Source organism: Lipotes vexillifer, unplaced genomic scaffold, assembly GCF_000442215.2.
Source record: "Lipotes vexillifer unplaced genomic scaffold, Lipotes_vexillifer_v1.1 scaffold707, whole genome shotgun sequence".
Classification (NCBI taxonomy): domain Eukaryota; kingdom Metazoa; phylum Chordata; class Mammalia; order Artiodactyla; family Lipotidae; genus Lipotes; species Lipotes vexillifer.
In genome coordinates this window covers 675,245-695,441 of record NW_006781931.1, presented here as the reverse complement: position 1 = coordinate 695,441, position 20,197 = coordinate 675,245, and the positions used below count along the sequence as shown (strand labels likewise).

The 20,197-nt window shown below is 36.3% G+C and overlaps 1 protein-coding gene across 1 annotated transcript; it reads left to right on the top strand.

The window, feature by feature from the left end:
• The first annotated feature begins 8 nt into the window (after nt 1-8).
• ZCRB1 (zinc finger CCHC-type and RNA binding motif containing 1) lies at nt 9-14,724 on the top strand. The gene is made up of 8 exons (XM_007454865.1): nt 9-214; nt 1,255-1,340; nt 4,400-4,428; nt 10,086-10,197; nt 10,548-10,655; nt 13,290-13,402; nt 13,492-13,567; nt 14,365-14,724. The coding sequence occupies exons 2-8, from the start codon at nt 1,257-1,259 to the stop codon at nt 14,494-14,496; spliced, it is 654 nt and encodes a 217-aa protein (XP_007454927.1). The 5' UTR covers nt 9-214; nt 1,255-1,256; the 3' UTR covers nt 14,497-14,724.
• Nucleotides 14,725-20,197: the final 5,473 nt, after the last annotated feature.

Here is a 20,197-nt window from a genome sequence, read left to right as displayed (position 1 = left end):
ACAAAAGCGCCCGCCCCTAGACCCGCCTCCGGGGCTTGGGTCAAAGGACAACCTGGAAGAGGCACTGCTGCTAGCCTCTTGATGCCGGCTCCTGACCCCTCCCAGGACCCGTGATGCCAAGGCAGCTGCAAGGGGCGACGGACAGTCGGGGTTGAGCCCCGAGTGAGCAGAGGGCACGCGCTCTTCTAGTCTCCCGGGCCTGCCCCATCTGAAGGTAAACGCCTACCCAGCTGCGGCCTTTCTCCCTGCGGGCTCCTCCCCAGACCCAGCTGCCGGAAACATTTGCCCCTCTCTCCCGCCACCCTTTTTATTCCAGGACCTTTACTTTTGCCTGCCCTCGCCATTCTCACCAGAACGGCTAACGTGTGAAGCGTTTCAGTTGGAAGCTTTTAAAAAGCGACCTGTCGATGAAGTTGTCCCACAAAACATCCCAAGTATCAAGCGGTTTTCCCATTACATCGCGAACTGGCACGCCTTAGAATCAATATTTTGACATTTGTGATCGTAAATACAACACACACACTTTTTAAATCGAAAATTTGAACTTGGTTGAGTCTGATATAATTTTCAGAGATAATTTGCTGACTTTGCAATATACGGTATGAAAATGAATTACAGATTATATTTGTAAACTGAAAAATACATAAACAGGTCAATACCCTTCAGGGCCCTGAAAACTATTCCAATAATGAAATGTATCATTTCATAACTTAGCAATAATATGCAAAATTAGAGATTTGAAAGAACTTTATTTACATCATCAAAATGTGAGGCTAAAATTTCCTCTTACCACCGCTCCAGAGAAAAATATTAAGACAACCAAAAAGCTACCCAGCCAAATTAGTGAAAATCAACAGCTACGTTTCTTTCTGAGCTCCCAGGCTCTTTCTCACGTGGGTAGGCAGGGTATTAGGTATATGTGAAAGCACTTTCTTGCTCTCAGCCTGAGGGGAGGTTAAGAGTAGCCTCAGAGTTTTTCCTTCATCTGTTTGAAACCCACCTCTCCATTCACGCCATATTCCATCACTGAAAGGGGTTAGTGTAAAGAATCTACTTGAAAGAAGGACCAGAAAACTCTTTTAAGTGGTGTCTGGAGAAAAGGAATTCCTTAATTCACCCAGCTGGAGTCAATGTTCCTGAGTATTACTAAGAAGGAAAGTGTATAAATTTGTCACTTGCCTATAGTATTGGTTTTACTTGGAATGAAGAATACCTGGTTTAAATTGCTTCTGGGTTGGTTTGTTTGTTTTTTAGAAATGAGTGGTGGATTGGCCCCAAGTAAAAGCACAGTGTATGTATCCAACCTGCCCTTTTCCCTGACCAACAATGACTTATACCGGGTAAGTTTTTGTATTAGTATTGTTATCCACTGAATTCTCTATTTGAGATACAAATGTAGCTTAAGCAAACAGTTCTCTTAGGCAAAATTCATAATAAATACATTACAATGCACTTAAATCGTTAATACCAAAGACCTCTATGGTAAACATAAGTAAGTGAAAAAAATTAGACACTTGTAATTTCCAAAGAGAATTCCCAGTGCTTTATAGAGGATAACAAGTTTTATATAAACAAGTAGAAGCCACTACTAGCATAATGATGCTGATTTTTCCTGCTTGTTTGCTTGGCTTTTGAAACTGGTAGTGGGGTGGAGGTTTTGGAGGAAGGGCTGATGGAAGCAAAACAGATCCCTTTCCTAATCCTCCAATCCTGAAAGTATATCTTAATTTGTATATGTGGCAAAAACTTAACAGTTTAATAAACTTTGTTTTCAGTTCAGGATAGGGGTGATTGGAGGAGGAAAAAATCCCTTCCAACATCTTCTTTCACCTTGTTACCTTACAGAGAACAAAATTTCCTTCTGTGCCTGTCCTGCAGATGGGTGGTTGAGAGGGACTGGAAGGAATGACATGAGTCCTATCTACAAGTGTGCCCTCTTTTCTCTGCTACTTTGGGTAGATGTTAAGTACAGTAGAGAGATGCTGCATAGGTGATATATAGTACTCGATTAATTAATTAACATAGCTTGAGTCTCGAACAGAGAAGAAAACAAACTTTAGTGTCCTTACTTGTATCCAAATAGAGACATCTCTTTTTATTGAACACTTACTATATGCCAAGGACCACTTACAAGTACTAGGTACACATCAGTGAACAAAAAGATGAAAATCCCTTTTGGCACTCACAATGTAGCAAGATAGAGAAACAATTTGAAATATAAAAAATTTAAATGATGTTATTTGTTAGCTACTAAGTTAATACTAAGGTGTTAGGTGCTAAGGAGAAAAAATAAAGCAGGAAAGGAGGGTTATTAAATGTTGGTGAAATTTTACTTTAGGAAGGTGACTTTCGATTAAGACACAAAGGAAGTAAGAGGCAGCTATGCAGATGTCTAGCGGGGACAAGCATTTCAGGCAGACAGAGTAAATAAAGTGGAGAGAAGAGGAGGGGCAATCAGAGGTAAGCCCATTCAGGGGTGCCTTACAGGGCTTGCATAGATAATGGTAAGGACTCTGAATGAAATGAGAAGCCATTAGAAATGTTATGTAGAAAACTGTCTTTCATACAGATGGCCAATAGGCACATGAAAATATGCTAAACATAGCTAATTATTAGAGAAATACAAATCAGAACTACAATGAGGTACCACCTCACACTGGTCAGAATGACCATCATTAAAAAGTTCACAAGCAATAAATGCTGGAGAGGGTGTGGAGAAAAGGGAACCCTCCTACGTTGTTGGTGGGAATGTAAATTGGTGCAATCACTATGGAGAACAATATGGAGGTTCCTCAAAAAACTAAAAGTAGAGTTGCCATATGATCCTGCAATCCCAGTGCTGGGCATATGTCCAGAAAAAACTATAATTTGAAACGATACATGCACCTCTATGTTCATAGCAGCACTATTCACAATAGCCAAGACATGGAAATAACCTATATGTCCATCAACAGATGAATGGATAAAGAAGATGTGAGACAGATAGATACACACACACACACACACACACACACACACACACACACACACACACAGAGTGGAATACTACTCAGCCATAGAAAAGAATGAAATACTGCCATCTGCAGCAACATGGATGGACCCAGAGATATCATACTAAGTGAAGTAAGTGAGAAAGAGAGACAAATACTGTATGATATCACTTATATATGGAATCTAAAATATGACACAAATGAACTTATCTACAAAATAGAAACAGACTCACAGCCATAGAAAACAGACTTGTGGTTGCCAAGGGGGAGGAGTGGTGGGGAAGGGATGGATTGGGAGTTTGGGATTAGCAGATGCAAACTATTATATACAGAATGGATAAACAACAAGGTCCTACTGTATGGCACAGGGAACTGTACTCAATATTCTGTAATAAACCATAATGGAAAAAAATATGAAAAAGAGTGTGTGTGTGTGTGTGTGTGTGTGTGTGTGTGTGTATATATATATATATGTATATATGTATATGTGTGTATATATACATACACACTTTGCTGTACACCAGAAACTAACACAACATTGTAAATCAACTATACTGCAATAAAGTAAATTTTTTTTAAAAAAGAAAGAAAATGAAAGGCAAACCACAAAAAAAAAAAAAAAAAAAAGAGAGAAAACTGTCTTTTTGGTCTTCAGAATTCAGTATTACTAACACTGCAGTCCAGTTATACTATGTTCCATGGTTACACAACTTATAGAACTCAAGCATTTATTATTACTGATTACATACATTAATGTGTTCTGAAGGACTTTTGTACCAAGCATTATATAATAAATAGGACCGGCTGAAACAGTAGAAGTAGATAAGATTGCTTAGAGTGAAGATGTAGATGTAAAAGTGAAGAAAGGCCCAACTGTAAAGTACCACCAACATATTAGGGTGGGCAGAAGGAGACTGATGGGAATGGATTTATCATTATAGAAGCTTTTCTGTTTTATGCTTCTGACATAGTGATTGCTTGATGGAGTTGGGGGCAGGGGTGTAGGCCAGGAACAGTGATATTCCAGAACATTGATAGCTGAAGCACAAGGTTTCTCTGGAGCTATGGTGGGGTTGATAGTTGTCATGGATATGCCACAGGAACACTCAGCTGTGCAGTGTGTGTGCCTTCAATCTACCACACATGAAGAGTGTTTTTTTTTCTCTGTATGCACTCTTTTGTCAGAAATTTAGGAACTAAGGCAAATACCTGTGACACCAGTAGCCAAAAAAGAGGATTATGCTAGTCATTAAAAAAATATATCTTCTAGGGCTTGCCTTATAGACCAGAGGCTAAAAATTTTCATAAACTACAACAAACAATGTGGTCAGTATATACAGCCTGAAAATTTAATGTTCTTTTATGATTTTAAATTAAATTGCAAATTATTATGTGGTCTTTTGTTTCAGATATTTTCCAAGTATGGCAAAGTTGTAAAGTAAGTATATCAGATTTTGAAACTTCATTTAAAAGTCTATCAGAATTTACTTCTCCATTATTTTCTTAATGGAAGTAGATTTACTATTTTTTATAAAACAGATATTTGATATAAAAAAGAAATAAAAATACTACTGTTAACATTTTATGTATATTTCAGTAATTTTTTAATATACATAAATATCTATAGACAAGTTTTAAAAGACAATTCTATACATGCAATTTTGTTGTCTTTTTTTTAACTTGACATTATATTGTAAATATCTTTCCATGTACTATATAGATACATCCTTGTATTTAATGATTTCATGGTATTCCTTTATACGGCCTAATTTATTTAAATAATATAATTTTGTACCATATTACTAAGAACTAAAACTGATCCTGTTATCCAATATAAGACATAAGTTAAAGGCTCCGATTAAATATATATTTTAGGTACTAGGAGGTGTGTTATCAAGTATACTATAAATGGATTATTATTTGTCAAACAAATAGAATATAAAAACAAACACAGTTGACTCTTGAACAATGCAGGGTTAATGAGAGTGTAAAGTAAAAGCAAGATAGTGTTATTCTATCTTACAACTAATAATATGTTCTGGTATAAATTTAAAGTCGTATTTAAAATCCCAAGAATTTAGAGCATATTTATCTTGCCTAGTTGTTTTTCTTTTAGCTTTGATAAATGGATGTTAAACAGTTGAAGTTCATCTGCATCCTGAGGTTGACTTCTTTTAAACTTACTTCTCTATTAAAAAATAATCAAAAATGCTACTAGTTCTTCAGAATTTCAAACAGTGATCATTATCAATCAGAACACTAATAATGATATGTAACAATGAACACATAAATACGCTATGCACTGTTCTAATATCTTTACATAAATTATCTCATTAAAGTCTCACAACTACCTTTTAAGGTAGCTACTGTTATTATCCTGATATTATAAATGACAAAACTGAAGCACACAGTAAACCTAAAATCATATTGCTGGTTAGCAGTGGAGCCAAGGTTTGAATCCAATAGTTTGATTCCAGCCTATTCCTTTAACCTTTACCTTTTCTTGATTTTTCCCTGTCAGAATCGCTGAATGAATTTCCGTACAAATACATAATTATAAGCCATGAGAATGCTATGAAGTTAGACACAGAGTTATAAGCACTGTAAACAGGGAAGACCTGATCTAGTCTAGAGAGTCCGGGTAGATTTACCTAAGTCATTATCCTTTGAGTTGAAACCTAGAGGCTGAGTAAGAGTTAAGTAGGTTAAAAGAATGGGAGGAACATTTCAGGTAGAGGGACTTGCTTGTGCAAAGGCCCTGTGGCAAGAGAAAATAAAGCGAGATCAAGAAACAGAAAGAAGGCCAGTGTGACTTGAGATGAGTGAGCAAGAGGGAGAAAGCACATGACAGGTCCAGAGATGGAAGCAGTTTCCTCTAAGGACACCAAGAATCCATTAAATAATTTTAAATGAGGGAGTGACATGATTGGAATTTTTAGAAGCTTATTCCATCCAGCTTCAGTGTAGAGACTGGATTGGAAGGGAACAAGAGCAGATGCAGGGAGACCAGTCAAAAGATATAACAATAGCCCAGGGGAGAAATTTGGACTAAGATGATACAGGTAGAGAGGTAAAGACTGGTCAGATTTGAGAGATCATTAGGTAGGAAAATGGGTAATACTTAGTGATATACTTACTTTGTATATAAGGGTTGGGTGAGTGAGAAGGAGGTGTTATGGATGACACCCAGGTTTCCCAGATAGTGTCTGCTTCACTTCATGTGCTTAAATGAGTACATCATCTACCTTATATCAGGAAATGGTACCACTGTCTAGCTTTTTTCCCATCCTAGAGACATGGGAATCATCCTAGGTTTGTCTTTTTAAATCCTTGATGTAATTATTTTTCTGTTACCGTAGAAGGTACCTGTATCAAAGTAATGTATTTTAATTGGTTTATAGGTCTTTCTCCACCTCTAGACTGTAAGCCTTTTCCTGAGGATAAAAACCTGTCCTACTGCCAGTGCTTAGTACCTGTGCTTGAGGCTAATGGAAAGACTGAATGGCCACATGAACAAACAAATGGATGCACGCTTTTGAGAAACTGCTTTCCCATTTGTATCTGTCTTTTTGTTTTAACATAGTGAGGTAGGATTAATAGGGGTTACAGAGACAACCTTAAAGAAGATTTTTACATCAAAATAGGTGAGATGAAAGGAACATTTTATAGATAAAGCTTAGAGAGGTGCCTGGCAAATAATAGAGTAAAAATTCCATCACATGTATCCAAACATAAAGATTTGTTATTACTGCAAAAATAAATTTTTTGAATAGGGGAGATGAGGCATTGTTTATACAGAGATTTCAGTGGAGACAAGCAGAAAAGAAAGGAAAAGAAATTATTTCCAGTTAAGAACTGATACATTCTGAACCCTGAAGAAGGAGTGAAATTTTAATGGGCAAAACATTGAGATTTGAAAGCGGATAGAAGCCACATGAACAGAGGCACCAGTTTAGGGGAAATTCAGGCCATGCTCCATGAACACTGAGTGCCTTCTTGTGGCTAGACCTCATAGTTTGCAAGTGAGGAGCAGTGAAAGATGAGGGAAATGGGAGCCATAATCATGAAGGATATTGATTGCTGGACCAAAGAATAGGCAACTTGAAGAACCAAAGATTTTTGAGCAAAGGAATAAGTGATTTTATTTATTCCTCGAGTAGAAGACTTTTCCACTAGCATATGAGCATAAATTAACACCTAGGGAACCAGTAAGAATAGATTATGGAAACAGTTATGCCACGGTGGACAAGAAAAAAAGCAGTGGGAATGGAAAAGAGAGGACAGATGAAAGAGATCATTAACTGAGTATGACTTAGAAAGCTAACACTTCCAAATAGTACTTTCAAAAAAATGATTTATGACTTTAACTGACCATCACAAACATTATGAAATTTTTAAAAAGTTAAAGTAACTATCTTACTTTATACTTCTTTCAAAATTGGTTAAAAACTTTCCTCTTTATGCTAACTGGTGTGGCTTTGAAGAAAACCAGCCTAAACTTGAGCTGCATCAAGTGCTTGACTTCTCTTCCTTCCTTCTAAGCCCAATGAATAAACAGATGCAGCCTTTTGAGAAAGTAAACCATTTTAGTTGCCCATTTTTCCCTAAATTACTGTAACTTATATTTTTTTAATAAGACATCACTTTTCTTAATATAGTGGCATCTTTTTACCAATTTCATTCCAATGACTCTATAGGTACCTAATACCAAATCCAAATAAAATAAATTTTAATATGTGAAATGTAATACTAAATCAAATTCTGTTTATTTGTTCATTCATGTTCTCTTGTCTATTTTCCTGTTAATTCAGTTTTTAGAAAATCATTAAACTTTGTCTTAGAGCTTTGTCTCTTTTTTTGCTATTTGGAAATAATTTCAAATTTATAAGTTACAAAAATAGTACAAAGAACATCAAAATATCCCTTGCCCAGATTCACTTATTAACATTTTATCCCCATTTACTTTATCATTTGCACTCTCTCCCCAATGTGTGTGCATGTATGGGTGTGTGTGTGTGTGTGTGTGTGTATACACACACACACACCTATATGAGTATGTTTATATATATCTATGTGTATATATACACACAATTTGTTTTTGTGAGTCATTTGAGGCTGTTATAAACATCATCACCTTTTACTCCTAAATACTTCAGTGTGTATTTCCTACAAATACAATAGGGTTATATATTATATAACCACAGTACAGTTACCAAACTCATAAATTTATCCTGATACAGTACTTTTGTTGAATCAGTCATCCGTGTTCCAGTTTTGTCACTTGACCCAATAATGTCCCACATAGAATTTTTTGCCTCTAGTACAGAATCCAGTCTAGAGTTAGGTGTTATTTTAACTGTCCTATCTTTTTAGCCTCCTTTAATCTGGAACATTTATAAATAATATAGCTCTAACCCATCTTTTTTTCTCCTCATTTTGTGGTTTCCTGATGTTGCCTCATGATTATGTGGTGGTTATGTATTCTTGGCTGGTATACTCTATAGGTGATGTGTTCTGAGGGTGTCACATCTGGATTCATACAGCATGCATCTGTCCCTCATTAGTGATATTAATTTTGATCACCCAGTCAAGACATTAACCAACTTCTCCACTATATAATTACTTTTTTTCCCTTTTGCAACTAAGAAGCAGTCAGTGGGAGACACTCTTGAGACAATGAAAACATCCTATTACACATAAAAATTTCATTTTAGACATAGCATTTATTGATAATTCTTGCCTGATCCAGTACCATGATTGTTTCAAATGGTGATTTTCCAACTCTAGCACTCCTTATACATTCACCAGTCATCCTATGGCATTCACTAGCTCTCCTTTCTCCCCCTTTTATTTATTATCAGTATGGACTTATGAATTCCTTTTTTATGTGGTTTATAATTCATTACTGTATTTAATTATTTTGGTACTCAGACTGTCCTAGATTTGGCTAATGGGTGCTCCCTCCAACTGGCTTCTCTGTTCTTGTGCCATGCCCCATCATTACTTTTTTTTTCAAGTACTCCTTTTCTTTTTTTAAAAATATTTATTTATTTATTTTTGGCTGAGTTGGGTCTTTGTTGTTGCACGCGGGCTTTCTCTAGTTGCGGCGAGCGGGGGCTACTCTTTGTTGCAGTACACAGGCTTCTCATTGCAGTGGCTTCTCTTGTTGCAGAGCATGGTCTCTAGGCATGTGGGCCTCAGTAGTTGAGGCTCATGGGCTCTAGAGCGCAGGTTCAGTAGTTGTGGCACATGGGCTTAGCCGCTCCGCGGCATGTGGGATCCTCCCGGACCAGGGCTCGAACCCGTGTTCCGTGCATCGGCAGGCGGATTCCCAACCACTGTGCCACCAGGGAAGCCTCAGTACTTCCTTTCTGACATAGCAAGATGTTCCAAGTTCATCTTGTACATACCCTATCCCAGCCTTGGAGTCAGCCATTTCTCCAAAGAGCCCTGTTGAGTATTTTCTTAAACTGTATTTAATGACATATGATGAGCAAGGACCACAGGACTAGGGATGGGTAAAGCATCAGGAGAAAGAACAGGCTCTGTGCTCTTACGACCATCCCTACCACTTACGTACCTTGGGTAGTATTGATAAGAAGCACAGAAGTGGAGATTCCTTAAAAGAATATTAAGATTATAGTTATGTTCTAACACCTAGAAAAAAATAATTTGAGTAAATCACTTTACTTTTTGGGTAGAAGAGAACATCTCAGTTTTGTTTTGTTTTGTTTTGTTTTTTTCCTGCAGAGTGAGGTAGTCAGTAGAGAAGAGGAATTATGCTTACTCCTCAAGATTCCATTGTCTCTAATCTCTTCATCCTTCAACTCTGATTAATGTTAGATTTATCAGATACTCCTAAACATAGCTGTGTTCACTTGTGTGAAATCAGTATCACACTTTCCCATTTCCATTCTTCTTGATATCCCATGACTTTGAAGAGTTAGCTATTTGTCAAATATATTAATTTCCTTGCTTACTCTATAAATGTTTTATTAACCCTTTTTGACCACTTGAGTTTTTCAAGTATTTATTCATATATTTTGTTTATTGCTGCCTCATTATTTTTAACTGGCTATTTGTTTATGCTTTAAGGGTTACTATAATGAAAGATAAAGATACCAGGAAGAGTAAAGGGGTTGCATTTATTTTATTTTTGGATAAAGACTCCGCACAAAACTGTACCAGGGCAATAAACAACAAACAGGTAAGCCATTCATTCCCAACAAGGTTTTTAACCAAAAGCCTTTGTGCTTATCCAGGCTAAAAATGTGGGGATGAGGGGATAGTCAAGTCTGATGGATATCAGTAGGTCCTGAGAGTATTTAACGTACGGAAAAGAGGTCAAAACTGTACTGGGTTCCCAAAACACTGGTAGAATATAAGGAATAAAAGTCTATTCTACAGGAAAGAATTTGTCACACCTAAGTGGGCAATTGCTAAAACAATCTAAAAAATAAAATGGAATTGAAGGTTTGAGGAAATGGGATCCAATAACTGTAGTTTTAGGTTTCAGTGAAATACATCCTATTGCATTTGCATTTTTCTCTGTTCTAGTTATTCGGTAGAGTGATAAAAGCAAGCATTGCTATTGACAATGGAAGAGCAGCTGAGTTCATCCGAAGACGAAACTACTTTGATAAATCTAAGTGTTATGAATGTGGGGTGAGTAAACCTAAAACAGTATAATTTTCCATAGTTTACTTGAAGGTATTTTTCACATCAGTGTTTTATTTGTGTTCTCCAAGACTTCTGGATGGCTAAAATCGGGTTATGAAAGTTTAACTTTGGGACTCTAGACTCATGTAAGTAAACTCAATTGAAATGTCGTATGTAAAGTTAACCTGAGTTGGGTAGTATAGGGTGGTATTTTCTCCAGTTTCCAAACCTTTGAAAGTTGTTAGATTAAAAAGTTTAAGACTAATTACATTATTGTCTGAAAGATTTTAGTGACCCATAAATTTTTGTGTTTCTATAATATTTTGTCAATGATTAAGTATCACAAATCAGTAAAAACATTATGATATGACCCATCCTGTATGGGATATTGTTTTGAAAAGTTTTCCCCCCTGTTAGTACTGCTGATAGTTCAGGAGCTGAACTGTACCCAGATTTTCTTATCTAGTTCTCATCTGTTGTTATCCATTTAAACTTTGGGTGATTAGGAGAGATGTATAGCCACAACACAGCTTTGCCCAAGGCCCATAATTGTATCAAGAAAATTTCAGTCTGGGTCTGTTGCTGCCTATTTCTAAAATGTCTTTATATATACTAAAAAGCAGGATCCAGAGGTTAATGGGGAGCTTTCTACTGGAGAGAAGATTACTGAGAGACATTGTCCTGGCTACATGATCATATAGAAAATAGAAGGAAATGTGTTGGGGTCCTTTCCCCAGTGCCACTCACTCCCCCTCAAAAATATATACATATACAGACAGATGGGTGGGTGAACAGATAGATGGATGGATGAACGGGAAGAGAGAGCAAGCAAGGCACTGGGTACATTCTGTAAATTTTTATGATTCTGACACCTAAGTTAATGTTTGAAAACCTGTGTTCCAGAGTCCATCATAAAAAAGAAAAAGAAGAAAGGAAAGGAGGGTGGAATTGTTATGGTCAGATAGATAAGTATATATCCACATATTCACAGTAAATGTTAAATTATCTGAGAACTCCTGGATGAATCTGTTAATCTGTCTTTTTGGTTTATGGATCCATAGATTTGTCATATTATACTTAGTACATTATAATACTTCTTAAAACATCCCCCCACAAAAGTCTGTTTACGTTTATTTTAGCCTGATTTTTCCCAAAGCTATTTCACTATTAAACCCCTGCCCCCATTTTTTTTTTATATGGCATATGTTAACAGTTTTTGGTGTACCATTATTCCAAAAACAGTTTGAAAAATGGTTCTCTAAGTACATCCTCTCAGCAGTTCATTAACAATAACACCTCTTGGGTTCAGCCATGTCCCCAGGTATACAAAATACACAGTCTATTTGATGCTTTGTAAAATATACTTGAAAAGCATGATTATTTTTATCTTCTGTTGTTCTAATCCTGGCTCAGCCTCTCCACACACCCTCATTCTCACATATTACTTCTAAAGGTATTTTGGTAAGCTAATACACAGATTCATTGTCTCATTTTACAACTCAAACCATGTTATGGCTCATTATAATGTTATGGCTAGTCCAGCACTGTCAAATACAAACATATGCAAGCCACAGATTTAATTATAAATGTTCTAATAGCCACATTAAAAAAAGTAAACAGGGTAAAAACTTAATATATTTTAATTCAAAATATTTTCATTTGAATTATGTAATTAAAATTTTTTAAATTATAATATTTTACATTCTTTTTTCATACTGCCTTCACAATCCAGTATGTATCAATTCAGACAGGTTCTCAGTAACCACAAGAGAATTATAGCTAGTGGCTACCATAAGTGAACAGTGCAGGTGTAGTCTAGATATGAAAGAAGCAAAATGAAATTAATTGATAGGAAAAGTGAGGAAGACTTTAAATTTTCCATTTGTTTTTAAAAGAAAATGTTCAGCAACATCTTGGAAGTTAGGAATAGTTTTGTCCCCATTTTATCATAATAACTTAAAATTTTTACAACTAAGGTAGATGGTCCATTTAAATTTTGAATTATTTTATATCCTGAATCTTCAGATTTAAAATGTTTGAAGGAAGAAAACTTTTACTCTTAGTGAAACGACTAAAATACTTCCTTATTGGGAGTTATAATATCATAATCTCTTCCTTCTGTATTAAAGTAACGGGTTTTAATTTCTTTGTATATATTCCCTGTGTGACAATATTCTTTTTTTTAATTAATTAATTAATTTATTTATTTATTTTTGGCTGTGTTGGGTCTTTATTGCTGTGCGCAGGCTTTCTCTAGTTGCGGCGAGCAGGGGCTACTCTTCGTTGTGGTGCGCGGGCTTCTCATTGCAGTGGCTTCTTGTTGTGGAGCATGGGCTCTAGGCACACGGGCTTCAGTAGTTGTGGCTCGCAGGCTCAGTAGTTGTGGCTTGCGGGCTCAGTAGTTGTGGCGCACGGGCTTAGTTGCTCTGCAGCATGTGGGATCTTCCCGGACCAGGGCTCAAACCCGTGTCCCCTGCACTGGCAGGTGGATTCTTAACCACTGTGCCACCAGGGAGGCCCCTGTGTGACAATATTCTTTCTTAAGTTCTAAAGCATTTTAGTCTTAAGGAACCACCAAGTTTCTGTTAATAACACAACAAATGTAATATTTCTCCTTTCCTTTTTAATGGGAAACAAAAGGAAAGTGGACACTTAAGTTATGCCTGTCCTAAAAATATGCTTGGAGAACGTGAACCTCCAAAGAAGAAAGAGAAAAAGAAAAAAAAGAAAATTCCTGAACCAGAAGAAGAAATGTATGTATAGCCACTCTTAGCAAATGCATTATTGTGTAGCTTCTGTCTTTTTCCTAAGTGCATTCTGATTTTTTTTTTTAATAATTTAGTGAAGAAGTAGAAGAAAGTGATGATGAAGGGGAGGATCCTGCTCTTGACAGCCTCAGTCAGGCCATAGCTTTCCAGGTACTAGTTCTTTTCTAAGGCACCATGCCATAGCTGCCTTGAGTTAATAGTTCTATATTCCTTGCTTACTTTATTAATCATCTCCTGATGGCAACCTCTGTCTTCCCCTTTGCCCCTAAACTTTAGGAGATAGGCTCTTTCTTTAAGGTCTTTAGAACAGTGTGGTGGAAAAGTGCCTATTGGTTCTTTCTAGATTTTGAGGGCCCCACAACACTTTTACTGTCTTAATCGGTTTTCATTATAGAATTGAACAGAACTATTTGATTCAAGTGAATTTAGCCCAATGGAAAAGATTTTACTAAATCGAAGATACTGTTTTAAAAGAAGCTTCACTTTAAAACAAAACCAAAAACATATTTTTGACCATTAAAGATCCTAATACAAGTATACGAAACATTTTTTGAAGAAGGGTGTATAACTTCCTGATTTTATATAACCACTTATTTTGTTTTAATGTAGTTGATAAAATTGTAAATGCATACATCAATTTATTTTTTCCTTTTAGTTAACTAATATATTTTATGTAACATTCCCACATCCAACAGGGATGACAAGTAGGCTTCATTTCATATGCCTGTTAATTAGTAGAACTTGTCTAAAATAATTTTTATTAACATGGTAATAAGACTGGGACAAAACTTGGGGGTAGGGGAAATGGCATCTTAATGGAGTAGAACTGTCTGCACGGGCTAGGAGGGCAGAGAGTGCTGGCACTTGTGATTTTGAATCAATGGACTATAAATAATATTAAACAGATTCCTGATTTTGTTTTGTTTGTTTTCCGAACCACATTACAGCAAGCGAAAATTGAAGAAGAACAAAAAAAATGGAAACCCAGTTCAGGGGGTCCCTCAACATCAGATGATTCAAGACGCCCAAGGATAAAGAAAAGCACATATTTCAGTGATGAGGAGGAGCTTAGTGATTAAAATTATATATATTATGTCAATATCATTAAAATATTTTTTAAATCTTGAAGTATCAAGTTCCATTGGGACTAAAGATTACTTTTAGAATTTGAACATAAGAACACTTAGTACCAAATAGTTTTTTACTTTAAAATAATTCATAGGAAATTGAAAAGTAATTTTAAAGTATGTTTATCTTGCATCAAGATTTGCTAATAATCATTAATCTTGAGAACAGTTCATTTGAATAAAAAAGAAAACTTAGTACTATCATAATAATGCTATTGTCATCCCGAGAAAAAAGGTAGATAAGTAAAAAGATTTGTTTGAGAAGTTCATTATAAAAGTTTATTCATGATTGGCTTATTTGAGGACTTTTGAAATAAATTTCATCTTTAAAACAAAAACCTCTTAAAGACTGAAAAGGTTGAATGATTTATTGTGATTAATGTTAATAAAATTTTCTCAAGAGAATTTTATTTTTAAATGTAGGTGTTTTTGTCATCTTATTTCTTTTACCTTTATCCCAATCTGGATACATTGTAATTACCTATAAAATTTAAAGTAAAGTAGCTCTCAAAGGTTTGTAACCAAAGAGCAGTAATTTGTCCTTTGGCACAAAGTTCCATTCCCCAAAAACAGCCAGCTTCTATATTTGTGCCTTTTCACATGTACATACATCTTGCTAAATAAAATACATATATTTCTGCCACTTCATCCATAAAAGGATGAAGGAAGACTTCAATCTCCTATACTCCCCTCTGCCCTCCTCCACCTTCCCAACATGGCTATGTTAAAATTTTTGGTTAAATCCATATTTTATTGTTTTTATTTTAGGACCACTGAAATACTGTTCACTTCAGAGCTAATGAGTGTGCTATGATTACATTTTTCCTAGAGTTAATAATTGCCTTGTTTTTTTCATGTATTATATTTCTTTGTATTTATGACTGAAGCTTCCCATACCTTTTGCAGATGGATATATGGGAATGGGATTATGAAGCCTTTAATTTTCTACTTTCTCTCTTTCTGTACTATTGAATGCTTTTTAAAAGAACATCTATTTATTAGTTTCTTAATTACTAAAAGCAATAAAAATATTTCCACTTTGAAAACTATAAAGGCAATGAAAGTGTTAACCCCTTACCAGCAAAATATCTTCTAGATCTCAGTGAGGAAACCAGACAAAAAGATTGAATGCTGGACTCTATTTTCTGTTTCACCCATTAATTCATCAAATTTAAAGCAAAGAAAAAACTTGGGGAAAAACATGCCACAAAATACAGAAAAGTTTATATGAATACCTTAAAACAGAACAGAGAATGAGCTAGTGACATAAACAATATATAGAAAATTTTAAATAGTAAATGAAAATATTTTTATCAAAGATTCTATTCAACTAGTAGGACATTAGTTTTTTTTTACCTAATTAAAAAAAATTAGTGGTGATGAAGATGTCATAAGAATACTTGTATTATATACTGGCTAATTTCTGAAGGGTAATTTAACAAGTATCAACTATTAAGTATGTTCTATTGTTTGAACTAGAAACAACATTCTCTTTTATCCTAGGGTTCTAGTCAGAAATACAAATATTTATGTACAAAGGTATATGTTGTTATTTAAAATTCAGAACACAAATAGTTAAATATCAACAAAAGATAAAGCATGATACATACAAAATGATTATTAGAAAGCATTAAAATGTTTCAGAAAATTCCTAATGGGATGGAAAAACATTCTGGATTTAATGGCAAGTGCAAAATACCTGCTGTGTATGGATACATACATGCATATGGATGGGAAAAGTCAACAACTAAGGTAGTAATGGCATAGCAGCTAAGACTGTAGTCTCCTGACAGACATACCTAGGTTTCTGTGGCCACGTTTCCACTTAGAGTTGATGGCCTGGGGCCATTTACTTATCCTGAGTTCTTTGAAAAATAAAAAGGTACAAACAACACCAAAGGACAAATATTGTATAATTCTACTTATACGAGGTACCTACATTAGGTAAATTGGTAGAGACAGAGTAGAATCGAGGTTACCAGGTACTGGGAGGAAGGGGGAAGGGAGTGTTATTGTTTAATGGGTACAGAATTTTTGTTGGGGATGATGAAAATGTTTTAGGTGTAGACAGTGGTGGTGGTTACACAGCATTGTGAATGTACTTAATGCCACTGAATTGTATACTTAAAAACGGTTAAAATGGTAATTTTTTTTTTTTCCTGCGGTATGCGGGCCTCTCACTGTTGTGGCCTCTCCCTTGCGGAGCACAGGCTCCGGACTTGCAGGCTCAGCAGCCATGGCTCATGGGCCCAGCCGCTCCGCAGCATATGGGATCTTCCCGGACCGGGGCACGAACCCGTGTCCCCTGCATCGGCAGGCGGACTCTCAACCACTGTGCCACCAGGGAAGCCCTAAAATGGTAAATTTTATGTATATTTTACCACACAAACAAATATACAAACATAGCTGGTTAAAATTTTTGTGTAAAGAGCAGTTAAGCCACCAGGACCCTCCCTGCCACCTGCCAGTCATGCTGAACCATGATACCTGCAGTCTCCTTCCCCTGCCAATGTCCAAAACACTCTCAGATAAGTTCATTTCACCTCGAGCAGGGGATTGGGGTGGGGAGGGGGAGTCATTCCTTCCCAGGAGAAACGACATAGACACTGGAAATTTGGGCCCTAAAAAAGAGGTCAGTTCAACAATAAAGTCCCTCAAGTTGATATACCCAAGGTAGTGGTGGTGGTATATGCTTCTGATCAGCTTTTAAGTGCTCCACGTTCAAATAATGAACAGACATATCAGCATCAACAAGTGTTCGAGGAAGTCCTCAAACAGCAGAAATCCAAATGATGAGAACAAAGAAAGGAGCTTAGAGGAGCTGAGGAATTCTGGCTTTAAAAATCTGACTCCCTGGGTTTCCGGGAAAAGGACTGTGGACCTGTAATAAACTGGATGATTTCTAACGTAAAAGCAGCTGTCAATCAGAGAATGCCCATCCTACCAGATATAAGATATGTTTTCTTTCCCTCTGCAATCATTTATTTACTCATTTGTTATTTTGGGGTTTTTTTGACTAGGTGCCTATTCTGGAACTGCTGGTTATAATTTTCAGATTATCACAGAAAACAGATGACCACATATAATAGGACCTATTTATATTATAAGTATTAACTGTTAATTCATTTCTTTGTTTTATATTCCATAAGTGTGTGTAATTTGTGATACACAACAGTGATCACGAAATATTTAGGCATTAATACGTGTAAATAGTAAAAGAGAAGTAATTGAAAGCTTTACATAGAATATACCAGAGCTAGATCAGTAATTTAGGCACAATTGTTAATAGAGGAGTGAAGTATGATTTTAAAAGGGGAAGTAAAGGATCACTGGATCACATAACTGAGACACTTAGCTTCAGAAATGGATGAAGGGGTTAAAAATCTAATTAGAAATCTCTTTTTCTTTGTCTCTTAACCACTCCTTTCCTCTGTACTACCTTTGTTTTCCACAAACTTTATGAGATAGCAGGGATGACCACCAGTATCTCTAAAGCTAGGAATCCTAAGAATGAGAACTCGTCTCCCCCAACGGTTCCAGCAAAAGTCCCAAGAAAAGCCCTAATGTGCCAGTCCTGTGTCCCAGTCCCCATTCTGGAAGATGAGTAAGTCAGTCCGACCCAACTCACATGGATATTCCCATGCAATGTAGTATTTATTTTCAGTTTGGAATCAACATGGAAGTTCCTTATCTTGTCAAGCCTGTTAGGCTCTCCCTTCATCATTGTCAAAGGCAAAATACTGAGGCAGCTGAGCGGGATGCACAGAGAAAACAGAGATGCAGCACCAAACAAAAAGAAGCTATTTCCCGGGCTTCCCTGGTGGCGCAGTGGTTGAGAATCTGCCTGCTAATGCAGGGAACACGGGTTCGAGCTCTGGTCTAGGAAGATCCCACATGCTGCAGAACAAGTGAGCCCGTGCGCCACAACTACTGAGCCTGCGCGTATGGAGCCTGTGCTCCACAACACGAGAGGCCGCGATAGTGAGACGCCCGCACACAGCGATGAAGAGTGGCCCCCGCTTGCCACAACTAGAGAAAGCCCTCGCACAGAAACGAAGACCCAACACTGCAAAAATAAATAAATTAATTAATAAACTCCTACCCCAACATCTAAAAAAAAAAAAAATTATAAAAAAAAAAACAAATAAGCTATTTCCCATAGTCAGCAATGTTCACAGGTAACTTGCAAAACACGGAAGGAGGGTAAAGGCTCTTTGGAAAGCAGTTTGATAAGCACTGTTACTTAAAGTAACAACGTAAGCAACTGCAGTCAGAGAGCAAACCCAAGACAACAGGATGGGTTTAGCCATTGTCAATTATTTAAAAAATTGCTTTCATAAAATCCAAATTTTCATAATCCTTAGGTACTGTTACAGATGGAACCAATTAATAATTTTAGTTAAGCTCTGGTACCTAGAATAAGCAGACCAGAAATACAACACCTTTTATAGAATGTGGTCTTTTAAGCAGATTCCTTTCTGGGATGGTTGCATTTTTTATCACTACGTCTTTCCAAATACATGGCTTTTTTTTTTTTTCCCCCTCTGATTGTATTTTTCTTTTCCATTATGGTTTATTACAGGATGTTGACTATAGTTCCCTGTGCTATACAATAGGACCTTGTTGTTTATCCATTCTATATATAATAGTTTGTTTGCATGTGCTAGTCCCAAACTACCAATCCAACCCTCTCCCACCCGCCTCCCCCTTGGCAATCACAAGTCTGTTCTCTATGTCTGTGAGTCTGTTTCTGTTTCATAGATAAGTTCATTTGTGTCATATTTTAGATTCCACATGTAAGTGATATCTTTCTCTTTCTGACTTACTTCACTTAGTATAATAATCTCTAGGTCTATCCATCCATGTTGCTGTAAATGGCATTACTTCATTCTTTCTTATGGCTGAGTAACATTCCATTGTATATATGTACCACATCTTTATCCATTCGTCTGTCAATGGACATTTAGGTTGTTTCCACATCTTGGCTATTGTAAATATTGCTGCTATGAACATTGGGGTGCATGTATCTTTTTGAATTATAGTTTTGTCTGGATATATGCCCAACAGTGGATTTGCAGGATCATATGGCAACTCTACTTTTAGTTTTTTCAGGAACCTCCATACTGTTCTCCATAGTGGCTGCACCAATTTACATTCCCACCAACAGTGCAGGACGGTTCCCTTTTCTCCACACCCTCTCCAACACCAAATGAATGGCTCTGTGTGAAACACATAACCTTTTATAAGGAGATGGTATAATTTGGTGAGATTTATTCCAGGATGGAAGGATGATTCAACAGCCACAAATCAAAACACCACATAAACAAAACAAAGGATAAAAATTATATGATCATCTCAATAGATGCAGAAAAAGCACCTGACAAAATTTGGTATCCAGTTATGATAAAAACTCTCAACAAAGTTGGTATAAAGAGAATATACCTCAACATAATAAAGGCTACATGTGACAAACACACAACTAACATAACTCAATGGTAAAAAGCTGAAAACTTTACCTCTAAGATCAGGAACAAAACAGGGATGCCCATTATCACCACTTTTATTCAACATAATATTGGAATTCCTAGCCACGGCAGACATGAGAAAGAAATAAAAGAAACCCAAATTGGAAAGGAAGAAGTAAAATTCACTA

Excerpts from the sequence above, each read along its gene's own strand:
- ZCRB1 (XM_007454865.1), top strand. The coding sequence starts at position 1,257 with ATGAGTGGTGGATTGGCCCCAAGTAAAAGCACAGTGTATGTATCCAAC. Across the intron at positions 4,429-10,085 it reads AAGTATGGCAAAGTTGTAAA|GGTTACTATAATGAAAGATA; the intron begins GTAAGTATATCA and ends TTATGCTTTAAG. Across the intron at positions 13,568-14,364 it reads GTCAGGCCATAGCTTTCCAG|CAAGCGAAAATTGAAGAAGA; the intron begins GTACTAGTTCTT and ends ACCACATTACAG.